The 23,683-nt window shown below is 42.7% G+C and overlaps 1 protein-coding gene across 1 annotated transcript in view; it reads right to left on the bottom strand.

Moving 5' to 3' along the window:
- The window catches only part of SLCO1C1 (solute carrier organic anion transporter family member 1C1), a 536,144-nt gene that overhangs the window by 182,487 nt on the left and 329,974 nt on the right, over nt 1-23,683 (bottom strand). Inside the window, exon 9 of the mRNA XM_085652717.1 lies at nt 9,372-9,536. Within this exon, the coding sequence (XP_085508843.1) occupies nt 9,372-9,536 (165 nt within the window). The remainder of the gene's footprint in view (nt 1-9,371; nt 9,537-23,683) is intronic.

Below are 23,683 nucleotides of genomic sequence, written 5' to 3'. Positions count from 1 at the left end.
TGGTGCCTGAGGTCCTTCTTATATATGCAATTGTGCTTTGAAGTGGGGACAAGCTTCTAGAGGCATGCCGTTGAAGAGCACATATGCCCTGCCTTTCCTACCCTGGCTTCAGACTAACTAAAGGGGGTATGTAGACCTTTGTGTGGTGGCAGGACACGGCTTATTCAAGGGCAAGTGGGGCTGTGGCAGCTCTTCCCTCTGATCTTGCCAGTGATGTCCAATCCAGTCACACCTCCACTCCCATTGTGTGTGACTGTGTAGGAGGAATTCACAAATCCCAACTGTCACCTACATCCAGTCATGTGACCAGCGAGAGGCTGCAGTCCCCAAATGTCTAAGGCAAGAAAATGCCAACTTTCTAAAAGTGTGAGGAATAACAACTGATATGCACTCAATACAACAAATGATACTGCAGATTCAAACAATAACATCAACGCTAATCAAATTGGTGTGCACCTGAAGAGGGAGGTACAGCCCACCCCCAACTTAAAAAGTGTGTGATGCTTGAATGTAGAAATCGATCATATCTGCTCTTTTAGGGTAGGGGTGGGCGGAATCTGCGAAATTCACTTTCGCAAACTATCGTGAAAATGTTGAAATTCTCCGCAAACATGCCGGAAATATCGCAAAGACGCAGAAGTTTTTTTCCCGCCTATTCGCGGTATTTTTTGCATGATCGCGGCTCGCCAACTTACCCATGCGGTTGCTCACGGGCGCAGCCATCTTGTTTTCACTTGTCCCGCCCGCGATGCTTACTTCCTGTTCCGGGTCGCGCAATGCATGTTCGCGCCCGTTTGCGGTACGTATTTCCTGTTCGGGAATGCTTTTACTTGTTCGCGTTGCTTATTGCGTGCCCGGGGAGAAAATATCGCGCAAACTTGCACACGTGGTCGCAATGGGCGCGGCCATCTTGTTTTTCACTCTATTGCATGGTTCTGGGGCCTGATTTTCAATCCTCCCTGCATCTTTCCAATCCTTTGTTTGAAGACACTTTTTTTTGATCTTTTTTTATTAATTATTTCTCTAACTATTTTCCTGCTTCTATATTTTTGTTTTTTGTCTACTTTTTTTTTGTTTTTTAGCTACTTTTTCACTTTTTCTATTGCCTGCGATTTATTTCCTTTACTTACTTTTTTAATTTTATTACCTTTTCTTTCCCGCCCCGTCTCTCATCCCCAGAACCATGTCAAAGGGTAGGGCTCGCCGCAGCCAGAGCCGCGACCGCCTTCCTTGTGGAAGGCGGCGCCCACAAAAAAGGACTCCTTGCACAAAAAAGGACAGCCAAATGTTAATCTGAGGAGTTGTTTTCATCCAAATCATTATTTGCAGAAGGTTTCATGCTGCTAGAGCTGATATTCTTCTCCAAATTGAAAATTTTACATGTTCGAGTTCTCGAGCTTCACATTACTTCCGCCGGATGTCGATGGTGTGTCCAAAATGACTTGATCGCGTTCTCTCGCTCCCTGTCGCGTTGGATATGACGTGTTCGGGGTCTCTTTCTCCTTTTCGCATTCGATATGACGTGCCTGTGTCCTCACGCTCTCGCTCGGGGTGGAGAATGACGTGTTCGAGATCTCAATCTTCTCATACTCTCGCGGTTCATGATCGGGAGAAGAAAGACGTGATCAAGCGACAAATTACGTTAATGCAGGCGCGAACTGTCGCGAGACAGCGCAAATGGCTACAAACAATCCAACATCTCGCGGAGAACGCGACCGGATTGGGAAAACTTGTCGGTGAACGCGGGGATTCAGGTAAGGCAATCGCGCGCATGCGAGAATGTATTTTTTTACAGCGCGAGCAAGAAAAACATTACCGGTAAGATGTGGATTGCGGAAATTTTGAAATTTTCGCGCTTTCCGCGGAACACGAAAATGCCAAATGATCACAATTTCCGCGAGCGGAACGGCATTTTGGCCAAGGCCTATTTTAGGGGCATATTATCAAGAAATGGCATTAAAATTATCGCCGCTTTAGCGGCAGAAAACTGCCGCTAAAGCGGCGATAATGGACTTGATAATATGCTCTTGAGAATTCCAATAGAAGTCTATGTTCTGGTGTCAACATGTGCATCTATGGGAATTCTCTGCGGCATATTATCAAGCCCATTGTTGCCACTTTAGCGTCAGTTTTCTGCCGCTAAAGCGACGATAATTTTAACGCCGTGCTTGATAATATGCCCCTTAGTTTTTATAAAAATGTACTGAATTGTATTGGCTTATTGATATTGGCTGCATGCTATTGCGTACTATGTCACTGCTGACTCATCTTTGGGTCAAACTCGTATTTTTTCCATGCTTGGTTATCCGTTTCTATTTTTACCTTTTATAACATTATTTACTTCGTTTTTCACGTTTTCGCCCGCAACCTTATTTAGATACACCGGTGTACTTGTTGCATGACATTGACACCGTGTCTTGAAGGCTGGTCGATAACATAACTTCCAGGTAGCGTACGCGCGTCAAGATTCATTGCTAGCGCGCCATGGGGATAGTCGCAGTCTGGGGTAGAACTGCGCCTCGCGTTGCTGAAGTTCGGTTTATATCGCGGTGTAGCTGACGACTATTTTAGTAAGGCAAGAAGTGATCAGGCTTTGGTTCTCTCTCTCATTAAAAACTTGCCGGCATGTTCTGACAGCCGGTTGGGGCTTAATATAGCTAATTGCGGTCATTATTTTCTGTTCAGGTCGTTTTCGCATCTGATTACTTTTTTATGAGCCTGCTTTCTCAATTGTTGACTGGGGGACTTCGGGTCTTGTGGCCTGTTTATTGGGTGAGTTTTTATTTTTGTCGCTAGTACTTTTATCCCTTACATTAACACCTTTACACATAAGGATGCTGATGTTGGTTTCTTTTGTTTGTAGCGTAGAAGGGACACATTTGGTATATTTTTTCCATTTGTGTTACGATAGAGCTTTCAGGTAAACCCCTGTTACTGATTAGGCGAGTTCGATACACGTTGCATGAAATTTGTGAACGGTTCCACGTGGGGTGTCACTCAGTAGCTCTGAGCACTTTTTTCTCACGTACTGTTTTTTCTTTAAAAACGAGAAGCACCAATGCACATAGAAAGTTTTGTGCAGTTTCTAAACATGGACTCACGGCACGATTGACTAGGTGGAGGACTTTATTCATTTACCTATTTATTCATGTCTTTCTTTTTCTCTTTTTTCATTATCTTCTTATGTCTTCGTTTGTGCAGAGCTACATTTAACTTAATGAATGTCATTTCAAGACCTGTGAGTCCATCTTCTTTATCTGGATACCATTAGTAATAAGTCTTGTGCTACTGGACTTGTTCTCTCTCTTAGAACCCGGGCCGGGTAGGCAAAGCCGGACCCATTAGAGGCCCGGGCAAAACGCCGTCCGGGGGCGGCGCCCCTCCCCCGGCCACCCCCTTCCTGCATTTACATAAGGGCTAGGCCGACGGGGGCCAGGATTGGCCCCCGAAGGCGCGAGCAAGCCCCCCCCCCAATCAGGGGGCGAGCACAGGGGCCAGGGGGGGGATAAAAGGGGGACACAGGGTCCAGTGGAATCACAAATCCCCCCCCGGGCCAAGGACATAGAATGGTGGGGGCGCCCCGGGATGAGATGGGAAAATCTGCTGTCCGTGGTGCGGGATGCATTACAGCGGGGCAGCAAGCCAGACGCAGTGGTGGTCCACTTGGGCGGGAATGACTTGGCAGCAATGGGGCGGAAGGCACTCCTGGAAGACATGCAGAAGGGCCTCACGGCAGTAGCACGCATGGTACGCCCCGCAGACATAATTTTTTCTGAAATCATAGTGCGGAACGCCTGGCGGGGGGCAATTGACCTGGGAGCGGTGGAAAAGTCTAGGAGGAAACTCAATATTACTATGGCAAAAGTATGCAAGGCAAATGGCTGGGGTTTCGTACGACATGGGTTCATAAACTTAAGATCCCCGGGGTATCACAGGGAGGACGGAGTTCACCTCACAGGGGTGGGGATGGATATGTTTCTGCTGAATATTGTAGGGGTTCTGGAGCAGAGGGGTTTCCTATGACAGTCAGGCACGGTAGGAGTCGGTTGGGGGGGAGCTCCCTCTGATCGAGAAACCATAGGGAGCGTGGCGGAGCTAGACGGACTAAATTAACAAACGAAAGGGGAGAACCCATTAGAAGATAGATGAGAGGCTCTCGCAGTGCCTTGGGGATGCCGCACGGCAGGGGCACTGAGGGAGCCAAAAGGGCGGCACGCCGCCAGCAAAGACTAGAGACAATGCTCTCCCCATGACCCTTGGGATGCCTCACGGCAGGGGCTCAGAAGGAGACAAAATCAAAGGACCCAGTCACAAGAAATTAAAGTAGATACGCAAGAAAGGCCCTTGGGATGCCAGCCGGCAGGGGCCTCTGGGAGAAGGGAGGGCCCACGTAAGGGCACAGGGCGAGCGGGACGGCACTTGCGGCCCAGACAGGTCCAAACGGAGACCCGCCTAATCGGTAGCAAGCTGAAGCCTAGACCCGGAAGCAGAAACACAAAAAGGGTTCCCTCCCCTCCCAGGTGATTGATAAAGCTGGGTCAAGAATAATAATGCAACATGTACATAACCATGAACAATGTGATACAAATGTATAAAGTGTTACTATGCGAATAAACTGCGACCTTTTCAGGCACCCAACAAAAGTTGTCAGTGGTGATTTGAGGTAGCAGAGCATAGCTGGATGGTACGAGGGGGGAAGCGGGGAGGGGAGATTCGCCGCCTGGATGGGGTTAGAACCCGGGCCGGGTAGGCAAAGCCGGACCCATTAGAGGCCCGGGCAAAACGCCGTCCGGGGGCGGCGCCCCTCCCCCGGCCACCCCCTTCCTGCATTTACATAAGGGCTAGGCCGATGGGGGCCAGGATTGGCCCCCGAAGGTGCGAGCAAGCCCCCCCCAATAAGGGGGCGAGCACAGGGGCCAGGGGGGGGGATAAAAGGGGGACACAGGGTCCAGTGGAATCACAAATCCCCCCCCGGGCCAAGGACAAAGAAAGAAGAATCCCACCCACCCACACCTAGGAGTCGGGCGTCGCAGCTGCAAGGTGGAGGGTAGCGGAGCTAGACGGACTAAATTAACAAACGAAAGGGGAGAATCCATTAGAAGATAGATGAGAGGCTCTCGCAGTGCCTTGGGGATGCCGCACGGCAGGGGCACTGAGGGAGCCAAAAGGGCGGCACGCCGCCAGCAAAGACTAGAGACAATGCTCTCCCCATGACCCTTGGGATACCTCACGGCAGGGGCTCAGAAGGAGACAAAAGCAAAGGACCCAGTCACAAGAAATTAAAGTAGATACGCAAGAAAGGCCCTTGGGATGCCAGCCGGCAGGGGCCTCTGGGAGAAGGGAGGGCCCACGTAAGGGCACAGGGCGAGCGGGACGGCACTTGCGGCCCAGACAGGTCCAAACGGAGACCCGCCTAATCGGTAGCAAGCTGAAGCCTAGACCCGGAAGCAGAAACACAAAAAGGGTTCCCTCCCCTCCCAGGTGATTGATAAAGCTGGGTCAAGAATAATAATGCAACATGTACATAACCATGAACAATGTGATACAAATGTATAAAGTGTTATTATGCGAATAAACTGCGACCTTTTCAGGCACCCAACAAAAGTTGTCAGTGGTGATTTGAGGTAGCAGAGCATAGCTGGATGGTACGAGGGGGGGAAGCGGGGAGGGGAGATTCGCCGCCTGGATGGGGTTTTTGTTTATATTGTTGTTGCATTCACGTAAAAACTTAGACACTATGTTTATTCACTTGTAGATTCCCATGAAGAAGGGCAGATATTTATGCCCGAAATGCATTGGGATTCTTTTAGAATCTGCAAGAAGCTCGCAATTGTTACTTTGCAGCATTGATTGAAGTTCTTTACAGGAGACTCATCAAGTCTGCTCAATAAAAGAAGATATTTTTTGAGCTACCGTCACCAGCTTCGTTTGTCATTTACTTTGGATATTTTGGTTGCCAAGGAATTTTATTGTATATGTACTTACCTGTTATATCTGATCACTTAGAGTAATATGTGATATACTCCACCGTAATGTTTTAGTGTAGTGCACTTGAAGACTAATACCTTTGTTCTAGCATCACAAACTTTCTAAAAGCGGGATTTTCAGAATTGCAATTTAAATTCTGACGTCCCCATAAATTAGGATTTTACATCGTGATTCCAGATACACCAAATGTGAATTGGTTATCTCTTCCCATTTTTCACTTCCAGGACAAGTAAAACTTAAAAGTACATGTCATATGTTTTAAATACATTGCACCCTGCCCTGGGGGCTGTCCTGGGCCCACCCTAGGGGTGACCTATATGTATTTAAAAAGAAGGTTTGGGCTTGGCAAAATGTTTATTTTGGAAGATTGAAATGGCAGTTTAAACTGCAAACACAGGCTCTGCAATGGTAGGCCTTATATATGTTAAACGTGCTACTTAAGTGCATGGCACAACCAGTGCTGCAGGACCACTAATAGCATATAATTTTCAGACCCTGGGCATATCTAGTGTCACTTTACTAGGGACTTAAAAGTACAATAAATATGCCAATTAGGTATAAGACAATCAAACCATGTTTTAGGCCGAGAGCAAGGGCACTTTAGCACTGTTTAGCAGTGGTAAAGTGCACAGAGTCCAGAGGCCATCAAAAACGAATTCAGCAAAAATAAGAGTGAATGAAGGATAAAAGTTTGGGTATGACCCTGCAGAAAGGGCCAAGTCCAACACTATGCACCACCATATTATGAAAATGTGATTACAGTGATGTGAAGACATATTAGACCTTCGTATCCATGTATAATATAGACTATTTATTACATTAGTGTGCTCAAAATTGAAAATGTAAAAAGTATACAAACTGAAGGAGATGTAGTCTTGTGTCTAAATTGCACGTTATGGAACCAAGAAAAACCAGGCTAAAATTTCAACTTCCCAAACCTGACAAAACAGTTTGATCATGAGCTAATTATGTGATCATGGGCAAATCATGGGATTATGTGCAAATCACTTTAGCTCTGTAAGCTTCATTTCCTTATTGACAAAAATTAGGAGCACAATTTATTCTGGTTATAGCATGTCTATAGCATTCAAAAAAATAAACGTTTGAGCAAATGGACTGTAATGTTACCTCACACATGATAACAATGCACACCCCATCATCACTTACGGCAACAATGATTCAGATCAGATACAAATGCCTTTTTAATTACATTTCTGCACTCAGCATTAAATAAACACATACAGCAATCAATATTCTCTCTGTATCTAGACATTACAGTGTGTAATGTAGGGGAGAAAGGCAGAAACTTTGCGTGTGTGGAATATAGGAATGCACAGAATAAATGTGCCTTGCCTATGGCTTCAAAATCTCTCGAGAAGGTCTTGAGATGCCTTAAGGACCAGCTTCCTTTAGGAAGGCGTTCAGTTTTCTTCTTCTCAGAGTAATCTAAGGTTCAGCACCAGGAATGCATCCAGCCAAGCAGCCACTTTGAGTAATATCTTTTGCCAAGCAAACATTTTAATAGCAAGCAATGACAAGTAAAGTGCATATTTACAACTAAATGTTGGAGCGCGGAGCTGTTCCTAATTTGGCAGCACCACACTGACATTTTCAAAACAAAGGGATGTGCCATGTTTACAACCATACAGCAAACCCCTGTGTTTTCCCCAGTGATGGCGGTAAAATTAGCTGGCTACCGCCAAGACAGGCACCCTTGCACCAGAGAGAATGCTTTCTACTGAAATGCATTATCACCCTGGATAATTAATTAAACAAGTGCAAAGTCATTTGTTCCTCTGAGCCATCACTGCAATGGATCTTGGTGTGTGCTCTCACAAGTGGACTATTATAACTTCTTGCACCTAGGTCTTTCAGATCATGCTCTGAAGAAATTACAGAGCAAAACCTTGAAGTCCAGAAGATTTGCAGCCGTAGGAAATTCAGTCATGTTTCACAAGCTGTCAGACAGACGCCGTGGTTGTTCGTGGCCTAAAGAGTTTAAAGTAAGAGGTTTAAAACACCATGCACAGAGATTTTTACAGCAGAGAATGGCCCTGCCCTGATGACTACTTCTCTGTCTAGCAGTCCATGCGCAAATTCCTCTCTAATGTCAATGTATTACTATACTTGTTCAGCCTCGAAAAGGCATGAATTGGACCGGAAATCTCCTTTCTCTACACTGAGGGCCACCCAAAGTTCCTGCTATTTAGACAATCCCTTGAAACCTTTCACTTTCACTGATAGTTGTTCATGTAGTTCGCTTTCCGTATTACCACCTGCTCACCACAGCACCAACATGTCTTGGCTTGATGTTGCATTTTTACAAATAAATGATGTCAGGTACCTGTCTATAATGAAGTAAATCTCTGGTGAAGATCTCAACCCATTTCCAAATATTGTCAGCTGAATCGACATCCGAGGTGCTTCCAGGCCCCCTCAATGGTGAACAGATATGGACAATGAAGCCCTTCCTGGATCCTGTAGACTCTTCAAACTACGGCCCAATTACAGACCTACCAGTGGAAGCAATGGCCTTCTGGCCAGCATCTCAGAGGCACGCCTATCCCCTCGAAGAGTATCCTGCATGCAGCAGCCTGATTAAATATCCCAAGACTTATAAGAGACTCATCCACACGTTCTCCCAAACCTTACTGGCTCCCTCTGCCTGCCATCCTGACCTTCAAGACCTATGGAGTCCTTTGCAAAGAGGCAAACGCAGCACCCTTAGGTACCAAACAAGCAATATCAACAACTCCAAAGTCTCTCACTTAATATGCCTCATAGTTTCTCAAGATCTTACAGAAATCAGAGAATGTAGAAATTACCTTCTCAGGCTGCGGGCTAAGCATCTAGGATACCATATTGACACGGGCATGCAGATTAATTCCGTCTTCCTCAAGCAATTGACCATCCTTTTAAACCCAAGATCTCCTTTAAAGAACTTCCCCCTCCTGTCTTTTCCCAATGCTTCCTTCTACCATCTTCCCCTTCTGCTTACATCGTTACTCTCTCGTTTGTTGACCCTTTCATACTGAGCTGTGTTGCTTTGCAGCAAACCTTGCATTAGATACATCTGATACATAGACTGTCCTGCAGTGCAATTCTTTGGAGTTACAAGCGACAGCACCCAGTGGTTCTACACCTTCATTGCTGTCCAGACTCCTGTGGAGCGCTGGGGTTCCAGGCAGCTGTGCAGACCTTCATTTAAAACTGCCCTGAAATGGTTGTGAATACTTTTGATTGCATCTGCAGTTCTTCTCCATGTAATTCCCAATCTTTATCTTAATTCCTGGATATCCTTAGCTCACACCACAACACAGTTTCATTAACACACAATAAACAGTGTGTCATTGCTGAGACAAACAACAGACGCTTATGCTTACCAGTTATAAAGTTTGACCTGGATATGGACAGTCCATACTGCTGTTCCATGTACTTTGGCTTGTAAGTGATAAACCCAATAAAGCCACTGAACTGCAAAATCATAAGGCAAATAAAGAGAATGTACATCCGGTTGCTCATTAATCTTTTTATAGATCTCAGGAAACCTGAAAGAAGGATGTGGAAAAGAGTTATTTAGACAGTTTTGAAACTTATTACTGTAGCTTTTATCTTTCGGCACAGCATGAAGTAGGCTATTCAATCACAAAAGAATAGACGCTGTTTAAAAGTAGAAATGTTCAGAAGTGCTTTGCACTGCCAGCTTCGGGTTTCATTTGGCATTAGGTCCATTTTGTGATGCACAAGGAACTATGGTATGTCTCGAGGGTGACCAATTGTAAATACATGATTACTTTTAGCTCTGAGGTCACAGTGGCCCTGTTGCAAAACAGAGAATATTTTCTACTACAATATATTATGATCTTATAAAGTTTATTTTCATTCGGAAAACACCGCAGCCAGCGGCTCACATTTCGTTGCTGCCAGTTCCAAATTTAGACTAGGGTACTATAGATAGAACTGTGCCCCTAGAGTAGCAGTGGGCGTGGGGGGCACTGAAAGGTCACAATTAATATTATAAATCCAGTACAAGAACATTTGGGGAAAGGGAAACTTTACCACAAATTTTCCAGGAGGTGTATTTAGTAATCCAATTCCAGTCCTGGAATATTTTGGGAAAAGTTATAAATTACTTAAATATTTTTAGGAATGGTTGAAAAGTAGTAATTTTGAACGGCAGAAAGCGCTGCCCTGTGGGCACAGCTCAGGGCAAAAAAATAGGAATTCCCAAAAATGTGTAGATGCACCAACTCTTAGCATATAATGCTTGCAGTTTGTGTACTTTTCATAACCAAAATGTTTTTTCAAATATAAGAAAATGTTGTTTGCATTTTACCATAATCTGCAGGCGCCTCACATGATTACCATCTGAACATAAATGGCCATTAAATTAAATGCCATTCTGATGAGCGCTAAGTTCCTTGCTTTTTTTCTTATTGAAGTTTTTGATTTACCTTCACCTTCTCGGTTGCAAAGTTTTACTCTGCATAACAAATTCATTTTTACTGCATAATGAGATAACTTGCACTCTACTCGAGTCCAGTTTAATTTAAATTAATGTATGCAGACCTTTCATCTTCAAGCTTACCTGCTGCAGAGTATTTTTGAAATTAGAGTAAAGTTTCAAGAGTTGTCTCCTGACCAGTCTGCTCTTCTTATGAATGTTTGATATGGATGATTACTTATTGGTAATGTTCAATTCTCAGTTATTGACCGAAATGGAGATTTAGAAAAAGTTCCCTTCTGATGGGGCCTTGACAGGCTGGCGTCAATGGCACCAGCCTCCATCGCTGAAGCTTTCAATGTCAAAGGCCACATCAGACAGGAACTTCGCCTCAGTCTCCATGGTATCCAACAGCTGAGAATAGTCCTCACTTACCCATTACTTAAGGAATGGGATTAGAAAGAGTATGAGGAGGTTCTAATCTGTCTTTCTCAAATGATGCTCACTTTGTGAACATGCACTATGCTGGTTCCATGACAACAGGTGTTTCAATTATCAATCACTTGAATGCCTCCCTTGCAAGCAAGCATTTATTCATATAGAAATCAGTTGCATTTAGTGTATTAAGAGTTATCATTGTAGAATTTCACTTTGCTAGGTAAAATTACGGTCAAAGTGAACATTGGAATTCAGTGGAGAGCCATCGAGTTCATTATAAACAAAGAGTGATCATCAATTGCAGAGAGTAAAAAGTGCAAAATTACGATGAATTGGGATGTGGCACAAGTGATTACCAGTGGCTAAGATTAATAGTACATGGTTAGGTATAATTATAATTGGCAATGACAAACCTCTGTAAGTCCCTAGTATATAATTAGACAAAGGGGATTCAAAGTAATGATAAGTTCCTAGTAGACAATTGGGCAGGGAGGTGTAGAGGCCAAGTCGATTTCCTGCACCAGAGTGTGCGTTGCTGTGTTGTACGCTATCATTTTAAAAGCCTGCCCAGCCTTGCAGACTGCTTTTAAAATGTTAAGTATATGCAAATTCGACTTTTGAATTAAAGGTACTTCCAAATTTACCTTATTTACACATATAAGTCACCCCTAAGGTCTCCCCTAGGTGTCTCAGGGACATTACAAGCAGGGCCATTATAAAAGATGTTTTATAAGTCATGGTAAGGGAAAAATTGCCAATTCCATTTTCCCCATAGTAGTGAATGGCTCCATAGGCTAACCTTGAGATCTTTTATTTAAGTATAAATATTGACATGAGCCAGCTAAAATTATACTTGCCACTATTAGATTTACAATAACTATTGCAGAAAATATGTAATTAAACTTTCCTTTCTGCGAGCCAAACTCTAGCTTTCCGGCTTCCCTTTCCTGATTGGCCAGCCTTTCCCAGGCTGAGCCAGAGCTGTTTTATGAGGGGTGAAATGTCCTGTCAGAGTAGACAATGGTGGAATGGTGGGTGGAGAATTTTAGCTTCAGAAGCCAAAAAACAGAAAGCGGGTGGGGAAGCCAAACTGGTCCTAAGTTGGAGAATGACAATTTGGGACTAGCATAGGTTGACCCCCACATCCTACACCCCCATCTACACAGGAGCCTTGTAATTAGATTAGTCAGTGGGTTGGAAGGGGTGTGTTAGTGAAACTTAGCTACACCAGTGTGTTGGCTTAGCCAGATCTAACCCCAAAGGAGAGACTTTCTCCGTGTAGTATTTTGAAAGAATAGTGCTTTCTGGGACAAGAACATGCCACACTTTGGAGGAAGTGTTTATACACATTTGTTGCACCCTACATGCTATTGGTCAAGGGTACCCTCTGCTTGATGGCCAGAAACTGTGAATAAAAATGGGAGAGCTGCATAGCTCCTCTGATCTGCTTCCTGAAACTACAAGTGGAAGATGGACTGCCCTGCTGGAATCTGTATCTGCAGCCAAAGAACTGCACTCTGAAGGACTGTACCTACTGAACAATCTGGTACTACATCCCTAAGATCATTACCTTGCTTCAAAAAGGATTAAGGTGTGAACTATCTGCCAGCTAAGGGTTAATTAAGCTCATCTTCATCCTCTCAACCAAGAAGTCCCCTTCCTGAAGTGTGTCCACTGGACTGTTAAAGATTTGGCAGGTTGCATTGTGGGAATTGTAGATCCACCATTCCAAGGACCATTCCAGAGATTCTAGAAATCTGGATTGGTGTTATGGACACTTTGAACCCTCAAGCGGGAACTTCAGGCAGGAGTTTCAGATGTTTGCAGAAGATTAGAGTAACTTTTGTAAAAAGCTCCATAAGTTGACCATGAGCATTGTGGAAGTTGTAGTCCCAGACCCCAAGAGTCAAACTAGAACATTTGAACCTTCGTCTTGTGCTATGGACCACTTTCCTGCATCAAGAAACCCTCTGGAAACAAGTGTAAAGAACTCTTGACTTTATCCTAGTCCAGTATAATCTTTTTTAACCCGTTGAGTGCTATTTGCTTCTTAGTGTTAGTTTTACTTTAAATCTGTAAAATGTGATATCTGTGGTTCCCTACATTGGATGTTTTTGTCGTTTTGGTGTCTATATATTCATAAAAATATATTCTATTTGTAGAAATTGGAGTTGGATTTTTATTGTGTGTTGCGTCTTACTTATTTATTGTATTTGTGTATTTAAATGCTTTACACACCTGTCTCCTAAGTTAAGCCTGTCTGCTCATTGCCAGCTACCAAGGGCTGAGTAAGTGATTAATTTATTGAGACCCCAACTGAACCTTTTATTGTGTTTATGGTTTTATTACTAGTGATAAGTCACTGCTTATCACCACTAATGAACAACTTTCTAACACAAGGTGAGCAACCTTATTGAGATTATGAACACAGGCATCTCTCTTTTACCTCAGTCGGGTCAACAAATCGTTTCTCACCACGAAGATCATGCAAAGCATGTTCATATACTTTCACCTTTCCCACAGGATACATACTACCCTATCATCACTTTGGTCGTTCACAACTAGATTATGCCTCTGGACTATACCTCAGGGAACCATTCTTTATCTTATACTGACTGCATCATAGCTCAAAAAATACTGCCAAGTCTTAACCACAGAGGCCTCCATATTGTACAACACTTCTCCTTCACAGTCTTATCCTACTGTTGTTCTCTTTGTGGAAGACTAGGCTACTGTGTTCCCTACACTCCACAGTTTTGCAACGTACCAAATCTGGGCATTTTAGAGGTAAGACATCTCAACGTGTTGTTGGGACTATTTCATATTTACTAGCTCTAACAAGAGAGAGGTTAATTGGTCATGCATGGTTATGGATTACATCTACAAAAGATCTCTCAATCAACTTAAATCTTTATACAGCATGGACAATCCCCAGTGAGTGGCAGAGCGCGTTAAATAGGAACCAGCTTTTAACAAAGGGAGGTAACATATAGTATGTAAAATCTAAACATATAATACACCAAATTATATGAATACAATACTATAAATCAGGTATAGAGGATAACTAGAACTAACAGAGTGAGTAGCACACAGCATAGTGCAAACATTGTGAATTGCAGTATCTATTCTTTGGCACAGCAGACAGACTTAACCCAGGAAAAGTGTGTAGTGTATTTATCAGTAACTAGTAAAGAAAAACTCACAACATGATACAATAAAATCAAACAATTTCTAAAAATCAAGGAATTATCATTAAAAAAATTACACATAAAAATCCAATCAGAGTAAAACTGCTGTCCAGGTCCATTCAGGGACACGTTGTAACTGGCCACTCAAGGAAAAGGACCTCTTGCAGTTTTTGATGCCCCCTATTGCCACACAGGAGATGAGCCAACTGACCCTGGGCCACGTTACTGCTGCTAACTAATGGTAAAGTGTGTTTCCTCTCCCTTTTAAACATGATAAAATACCACTCTCTGGCACATTTAATTTACATGTAAGACCCAAATATATTAGACACCATGCACCCAGGGCCTTTTAAATTAAATGGTACTGGTGGGCCTTCAGCACTCATTGTGCCACCCAATAAAGTGGAACTGTAAATAAACATGCCTACAGGTCAGCTATTGCAGCCTGAGGGGGCAGTAATAAACTGCCACTTTGAACTGGCAAAATATATTTTTGCCAGACTTAAAACTCTTTAATACGCATAAGTCACCCCTAAGGTAGGTCCTAAATGCCCATAGGGCAGGGTGAATGGCATTTAAAAAGTAGGAGATGTATATTTAACTGACTGAAGTCTTCATCGTGCACTCTACCCCCTCTGCCTGGGACGACTTCTGATGGTCTACAGCACTTGGAAACTCCCCCACACCCACAGACCACAAGCGGAACCTCAGCATCATCCTGGACGCCTCGTTCACCATGAACCACCAGATCAATGCTGTTTCATCATCCTGCTTCCACACTTTATGCCTGCAGGGAAAGATCATCAAATTGGTCCTCAGTCCAGAAAGACGGTCATGCACTCATCAGCAGCAGAATCGACTATGGCAAACCCTCTGGCTCCCAGGCAACAAAAAAAATCACCTTCAAGCTCCTCAGACATAACTACAAGGCCCTACACGATGTGGGACCTGCGTACCTCAAACATCGCCTCACATTCCACATACCCACGAGAGAACTCCGCTCTGCCCAACTGGCTCTGGCTACCATCCCACAAATCCACAAGACCACAGACGGTAGAAGATCCTTCTCCTACCTTGCAGCGAAAACCTGGCACGCTCTGCCTCTCCACCTCAAGCAATCACTGTCACTGCCCCAATTCAGGAAGGACCTCAAGATCTGGCTCTTCGACTGATCCAAAGTGCCTTCAATGGACCAGCAGCCCCCCAGTGCCTTGAGACCCTTACAGGTGAGCAGTTGTGTTCTACAAGCCACAGATTGATTGAACAGTTTACATGTTCTAGCAGTGAACCCCCTTATATCATTTTTCACTGTAGCAAGGCTGACTCTCCCAAAAGTAAACACTTGATTCCACTAAAACTACTTATAATTCTTACTTTTACTTTGGTAGCAGCTAGAAAAATGATTCAAGATGTTTTTGTATTAGAAATTTAAAATCTAACTTCATGGTAAGGTCAGGTTTTATAATACTATTTTGAAAATTACACTTTTAGAAAGTTGGCAATTTCCTGCCTAATTCAAATGTGCCTTTCTAATAGTGTCATGTGGCTGGGGAATGGCTCCCCTGTGGTGAGATGAAGATTGCTCACAGACAGTGGACACGAGGCCTAGGCGTGGGAAGCTGTTTTTCTTCCTTCTGCAGGATGGGCTATGGAGTTGTGCCCAGCCCCTCCCTGAGCTTCACAGTGTCCCTACCCTGTCACTGGTTGATGTAGCACATACCTAGGCCTGCCTCTCTTTGTCTTACAAGTCAGCCTGGCTCCAAACCCAGTGGGAGGGAGAGCTGCCCCAAAAACGGTTTTTAGTGAGCCCAAGGGTGTGTTTTCTCATTATCTTAACCACACCTCCAGGTGGGCACATGGAAATCTGAACAGGGGAAGAAGGGTTCTGCCATGTTGGATTGAGGAGGAGAATGGTATAGTGGGATAGCTTACGGTAAAACACAAATGTAGTGTTGAAAAAGTAGGTAGGTTCAACCCTTCAAACCTTTACCCTATTGGTTAGAGGCCAGGAGTTTAAACCCCCCGCCCCCACTGACTGGCACTGGGCATAGAAGTAGCACCCCCAGTACCCCTCTTAAAACAAGGCTGGACCTGTGATGAATCGGAAGAACCTGAGAAAGACTACACCTGCTTGCCTTGAACCCACAACCTCATAAATTACTCAAACTATGAGTTGGCTGACCTCCTTTTTGAGCTGCAGGGACATAACAAGCTTCCAGAGGCCATTCCTGCAACTATCCAGCTGACCAGTTCCAAATAGACCTTCTCTGGACCCTGTTGCTGGACTCTGCTAGAGTGAAATGTGACCCCCCAAGTGCTATCCCTAAGGTTCTGGAGCACTGGCTGGTGTCAAAGTATTTCTGAGAACTGATGATGTACTGGAACAAACCTACTTAGCCAATCTGACAAAGGTACATTGCTGCAGAACCAAAGTTCAGGTATCTCCTCCTATGTTCTTCTCCACAGCAGCAATTCCTTATCCAGCATGACTTAGCAGAGAAGGTGCCCAGCCTCGTGTAGCCCTTTTTGGCTACAACTTGCAACCTTGGCCTGCTGGAAGAATCCGTGCTCCAAAAAAGTGACTGCATCTGAAGGTTGAAATCTTTACTGGCCGAAGGCGTGGAAAATAACTAGCCAATGAGTGACCGTCCCTGGTAATGAAATTCGAGTTTCTCCTGCCAAAAGTCAGTGGTCTCACTGAGACCTTGCCCAGTGGCTCTCCAATGACGTGGTTGTTAAACGTTTGAGTTGTCTGCCGTTCCAAATCACATGAGGAAATTAAAAAATATTTTAACTCCCTCCATATTCATTTGCAATCACATTTCACCTCAGAAGAGAGGGCTAGGATGGTCTTCACCACACTCATAGCCACACCCTAAGGACAGGAGCATGTTGCCACTAACTACTACAGCAGTGTTTCCTTCAGTGGCCCACTTGCAGTAACTCTATGTCAACCTGATCTCGTTGATTATATCTACAATTTCAACTCGTGGGCCCGAGGGCAGTAGGTACCCCCACTTCTTGGAGCACTCCTTCCATCCTCCAGTGTTCTGGGATACCCTGCAGTAAAATGATTTTGGGTTCATAGAGAAAACTGCTTTTTACCTATATCCACACATTGGTTGGACTTCAGGAGGGTCAACCCACATTTCTAATTGCCCCTGACGAGGTGCTTCCTAAGACACACCCAACATCAGCAATTCAAGTAGGTCCCTATACTTAGGGAGATAAACAGTTATCGACTGATGAAGCATCTGTGCAACAACATAACTCACTGAGGGCCATATGTAGGTTCCTAAATACCGGTCGGTAACGGCCGAAAATCGGTAAATATCCCGTTACCGACTGGTATTTAGGCAATTGAGATGTAGGTGGCAGGTTTTCAGGATTCGGTAATTTACCAAATCGGAATTTTAAGAAATCGGTAAAATACCGATTCGGTAAATTACCGAATCCTGAAATCCTATGTAGGGGGGCACTCAAGTGAGTGCATTTTTTGTTTCTGGATTCGTTATTTACCACCAACTACAAGTTGATGGTAAATGACGAATACCTTTGAAAAAGCAATTTTGTGCTTTTTGGAAAGTGCCATGTGGCAGACATACATGCCCTTACGGCATGTATGTGCGCCACATGTGCACACATGCACGATTCAGGGGTGCAACAGGGTGTCAATGTGACACCCTTCCACCCATGAATATGCTCCCCCTATTACCGATTCGGAATAGTGAATGGCTTCCCATTCATTCCTATGGGCCTCCAGGCCCATAGGAATGAATGGGAAGGGATGCATTATTACCGAATCGGTAATTACCGATTCATAAATACCGAATATTACCGATTCGGTAATAATTACCGAATGTTTACCTACATTCTATTTAACGATTCATAAATACCGATTCGGTAAAATTCGGTATTTATGAATCGGTAAATAAAAATTATCTACATATGGCCCTGAATGTTAAATTATATTTAGGGCACTCCATTCCAGTTTATAAGTGAGCTTCCTTGATGATCTTGCAGCCACCTCTTGTAGATTCCTGAAAATGCATCCCACCACAGGTTGTGCTCAATGTCCAATCTTTATTGATTATTGGGAGCCTTTCTCTGTACATCTTGACTGTTATATGGCCAGCACCACCTGCATCCTTTTTGTAGTTGTGCATGATGCATGTAAAAGGCTATAGTAAAGCTGGTACCCCATTCTTTACCTATCTTATGTTTTCAGCAGAAAGCAAAATGCTTTATCGAGGCTTTGCGGTTTTGGACTACTTTGGGTGACTTTGCACCAGTGTAATGTCTCGATAAATCTGCCCCAAAAGTGTTCAATTTTTGTTTAACTACTAGCTCACTTTAAATTATAACAGTGTTTCTTCAAATTAAGAATTTCTCTTGGGGGGGGGGGCGTGTCTAGCGCCCGAGGTAGATGGCGGCTATTCCCTGACTCTCCAGAACGGCGGTGACGGCGGCGAAACTGACGAGATGCCTACTGCCTGCAGGAGCTCCGAAATAACTGGCTGACTTCCATCAGCAGTCCTGCACACGAGGAGTCGTCTTTCAAGGGCTGAATCGCCATGTAAGCAGCACTTTCATTTAATTCCCTTACGGAGCGGTTCTGCGACATGAATGGCCGCCATTTTAGACTCGCACTTCATGAAGAATTTGATGAAGAATTTCAGTTACGCACGCTGCCGGCTGCATTATCTCCTCACATTCCTGCTATGGCTTCTTTTTGATGGACAAAACGTATTGAGCTTAATGTTGTGCACATAGCAATTCTCTTATGGACATTTCTGATACTCTGTAACAGCGCCTCAGGTATTTCCTCTCAAATTAAAGACTTCTTGACACCCTGTAGCACGTTTGACAACCCTGGAGACACTAACTTTCAAATTAACAAGCAAGTGGTGAGCGTCACTTGTTTCCCTTTTATAACAACGTGCGTAGCATTAACTTTGCGGACTGAGGTTGCGAATATCTTTACCTCTGCGCATTTCTTGTGTGAAGTGGTCGCAGCTGCAACCAAAATACATTTCACCTTGTGGTTTTGCTAATGTGTGATGTTGTTTTGAGTGGGATTTTAGGGGTCTTTTCCCACCCTATCAAATTTCAGTTGCACATAAGATGTTCATGCAGTGTACGTTCTGCTGCTAAATGCAAAAATAGTCCATACATGAATGTGTCCCACATGTTGAGGAGGTGCTCTCATGCTATATATATGTGGGTTTGTTAACTCGCACCCTCACCGTATCATTTTCTTTCAGGTTTTTGGGGTGTTGTTTCTACATAAGGAGTGTCTATACCAGGAATAGTTTCTCCTTCAATTTAGAAAGCACTATACCAGCTTCTTCCTGCTTAAGTGCATGGGCAAACTAATTAAGGTCCTATCCCATTCATCGCTTTGGACACATAACTTGTCAACTCGTTCTAAATCTCGCCTAGATTGCACCTCAATGGAGGATTCAATAAATATCTCACATAAAAGCGCCATGGCATCCACAATTTTGACCTCCTCTGGTAGCAATACAGCGACAAATAAGCGTCTGAAAAAGACCCTCCCTCTCCTCCCAAACAACCTTCCTCAGTATCCTTAGACCTATTGCTGGAGGAGATCAGAGCTCTTCATCCATTTGTCGAGGAAACTAACTCTAAAATACAAACTTTGACTGACAGATGGTCAAGCTTGGAAGACAGAGTTACGATAGTGGAACAGAACAGCTAATCTTTATCCTCGTCTCACAATAAAGTGTAGGCCCTTCACTCTCAAGTGTCTTTGCTCCAAAAACAAGTCGAAAATCTTGAAAATAGGAATAGACAAAACAACCTACGCATTTATGGATTACCAGAGGGTTCGGAAGGCTTTGATCCCATCACTTTCTTCAAATATTTTCCCCCTAAAGGTCCTCAAGTTACCACACAATACTCTTCTCAACATTCAGCGGGCTCATAGACAGGGTCCTACTCCTACAATGTCTTCATCCACCATGAGGAAACCAAGAGGATGTATCTTATACTTTTTAGAATATACTGACTTGCTCAAGATTCTATTAGCTGCCAGAGCTATCAACCATATTACTTGGTCAGGTAATCCTTTGTTCTTCTCTCAGGACTACTTAAAGCCCACAGCTGATAGACGCAGAGAATGTCTTGGTATGAGACCACATCTGCGTTCCATGGGTACGCAATATGGCCTTTTTCACCCATGTCTCTTCAAGGTGACCATCAATAATAAGACTACTACCTATGAAGACCACATAAAACTGAAGAGTTTTCTCAACTCTTGCAGCATGGAGTTTATGGACATGTCCTCGTTGCATAATAAGTAGTTGGTTATGCTTTGATCTCGCCTGTGCTCTTTTATGAAATTCATTCCGTATTGTTGACAATTATCTTCTGGTTAAAATGGTTGAGGTTGCTGTTTTTTCTCTTATCTCTTGATTAATTGTTCTGAATGACTACTATTTTCCTTTTTTTCCCTTCCAGGATTTGTCTCCTTGTTGTACTTCCCCTATGTTGTATTGCCAGTTGGTTCTGCTGTCCTCCCCACTTTTCCGTTTGGAGTCTGAATTCGTCATTGGCCTCATCTCCCCATACCTCACATATGTCTTGGAGTATTTGTAAGTATGTTATTTGTGTCTTTTCCATCTCATCTCATGCTAACCTTTTCTCTTGGCTTACTTGCACTATTCTCCTTTCCTTTCCCATTGTTTTCTTTGCTTTTTTCATAACTGCATTTCATGTTCTTGCATTTACACTGTGTTTTGTAATTTTCAATTTAATTGCTTATGCTACTCTTTTATTACTCATATCCCTATCCCTTTTTGCTATTTCTTACTTTCTCTAATATCATATTTACACATGCATTTCTGTTTTTATTTCTGTTTCTTTCCTTTCAGTTTGATAAACTCTATATGAAGTTCATTAACTCTTCGGTATGCTTCCCATTGTCTATTGATCAACTTTGATTGGTGCTCTTTATTTACTCTTATGCTAGCCTCATGTCCTTAAAACTTATTTCTTGGAATGTCAAGGGTTTAAATTCGCCTATTAAATGACAGAGAGTGTTAACACATTTTGCTAAATTGGGAGGAGATATAGCCTGTATACAAGAATCCTATTTATCCGCAGAGGAATCATTAAAGTTAAAGAGAGGTTGGGTGGGGGAGGTTTTTTATTCACCTGGAGATGGTAAACTTAATGGAGTCTTAACTCTCTGTCGTAAATCGCTCCCTGTTAAATTGCTCTCACAATGTTCTGATGAGAATGGTAGATGGTTGTTTACTAAATTGTTGATGGGAAATGTTCCGATCTCTTTACTTAATATATACGCACCCACCGCTGGGGATTCCTCTTTTTGGACATCCATAGCTCAACAAATTACACAATGTATAGATGATAACTTTATCCTTACAGGTGATTGCAACCAAGTCTTTGATCCTTTTTTAGATAGCAATTCACAGGCGTCCTTCGTCAATCATAAAGCACATAAACTTTTTATTCAAGCTATTAAACAGCACAAACTTATAGATGCGTGGAGACTTTGTAATCCTACTCTAAGGGAATATACCTATTACTCCCAGGCCCATCACACTCAATCTCGTATAGATTACTTTTTTATTTCACACAATATTTCTCAGTCATTGATGGCGGCGGATATCGGTTTTATTCTAATATCCGACCATGCTCCCATCACTATTCAACTTGATGTTTTGCAAAAGCCTAATACACCCCAGAAATGGTGTTTTAATAATGCCTTACTTTTAGATCCTGCATTTACCTGCTCTTTTGTTTCATTTTCTAATGATTATTTTTTATTTAATCAGTCTGATACTTTGCCTCTTCATGTGGTATGGGACGCTTTCAAAGCAGCAGCCAGAGATTTTATTATTGGCTATGTCTCAAAAAAGCATAAAAAATCTAAAGATTTCACACAAAACATCCAAGACAAGATAAAGAGATTGGAGCATTCTTACTACTCTTCTAAGTCCAAAACATGTTTATCTGAACTTATAAAAGTCAAATTTCAGTTTAATAAGGAATCGACAGATAATGCTTCATTTTATGGGGGTCTGAATAAAGCAGGGAATATACTAGCTAATTATCTGAAAGTTAAACATAACAAACTCAATATAGAATCCATTATGGATGAACATCACAAACTGAAATTTAAAGACACTGATATTCTAAATGAATTTCTCCAATTTTATAAAACCCTATACACGTCAGATATTCAACATTCCCCTGTTAATCCACCAGATTTTGCACTCTTGGAATACGACTTATCACAAAAAGAACTCCTAACCGCATTACAGACACTTAAGAAAGACAAAGCCCCAGGACCAGATGTTTTCACTGTTGAGTTTTTTTTACATTTTGCCCACTTGCTAATCCCCAAATTGCATAATCTTTTAGACTCTTTTTTACATTCAGATAAATCTCTTGGTTCTTTTTCAGATGCCCACATTTGTCTTATTCCTAAGGAAGGCAAAGACCTACAATATTTTAAAAATTACCAGCCTATTTCTCTAGTTAATATTGATTCAAAAAATTCTAAAACAAATTCAAAAGCTTTGCCTATACGCCTAGAATCTTTTTTGCCTGTTTTGTTAGGGAAATAACAATCTGGTTTTGTAAAAGGTCATCTCCTTACAGATAATACCCGCTTATTTTTTTATGTTTTATCCAAATTCTCCCATGTCTCACATTCCCTAGCAGCAATAGCCTTAGATGCTGAAAAAGTGTTTGATAGAATGGAGTGGCCCTACCTTTTTCATACACTTAAATGGTTTGGTTTCGGCCCCAAAATAATTTCTTTAATATCAATTCTATATTCAAGCCCATGAGCAGCTGTATGTGCGAACGGCAGTACATCTTCTTACTTTAATTTGGGCAGAGGTGTCCGACATGGATGTCCATTATTTATGTTCCTTTTCAATTTAGCCCAAGAAAGTTTTCCTTCAAAAATACATCAGTCAAAATAAGGATATACATGGATTTGACTTCAAAGACACTCAAATTAAATTGGCAGCTTATGCTGATGATGTTTTGTTATTTATTTCACAACCTCAAACCTCTCTCCTGGTGTTCTTACAAGAAGTTGATTCCTTTGCAGCTGTATCTGGATATAAATTAAATAGGGATAATTGTGAAATCTTACCTCTAACAAAATATAATTTCAAAGAGGACTTCCTTATGTCAGGTTTTGCATGGAGCCCCCAGCAGATTAAATATTTAGGCTTACAGTTTACTTCCTCTATTTCAGGCACAGTCTCCCGTTGTATGGAAAATTGCGTACACAGATTATCTTCCTTGACCACCAGATGGCACCTTCTGTATTTATCTTGGTGGGGTCGTCTGGATGCCATAAAGATGATGATGTCTCCTATAGTTCTTCACACAATTTCTAACATCCCAGAATCTATCTCCCTAAATTTTTTTACAAAAATAAATTCTATACTATCTTCTTTTTTATGGAGCAACAAGAAATCACGTATGTCCTTATCAAAATTAATTTGTCCATAGTCAGAGGGTGGTGTCAATTTTCCTGATTTCCCCACATATCACAAATCTTTTTTACTCCGCCAAGCGTCAAGGTGGCTAGATGATCCCATCCTGGAGTCTCCCT

This window comes from Triturus cristatus, chromosome 4_1, assembly GCF_964204655.1.
Source record: "Triturus cristatus chromosome 4_1, aTriCri1.1, whole genome shotgun sequence".
In the NCBI taxonomy this organism is placed as follows: Eukaryota; Metazoa; Chordata; class Amphibia; order Caudata; family Salamandridae; genus Triturus; species Triturus cristatus.
This window is presented reverse-complemented; position numbering and strand designations above follow the sequence as displayed.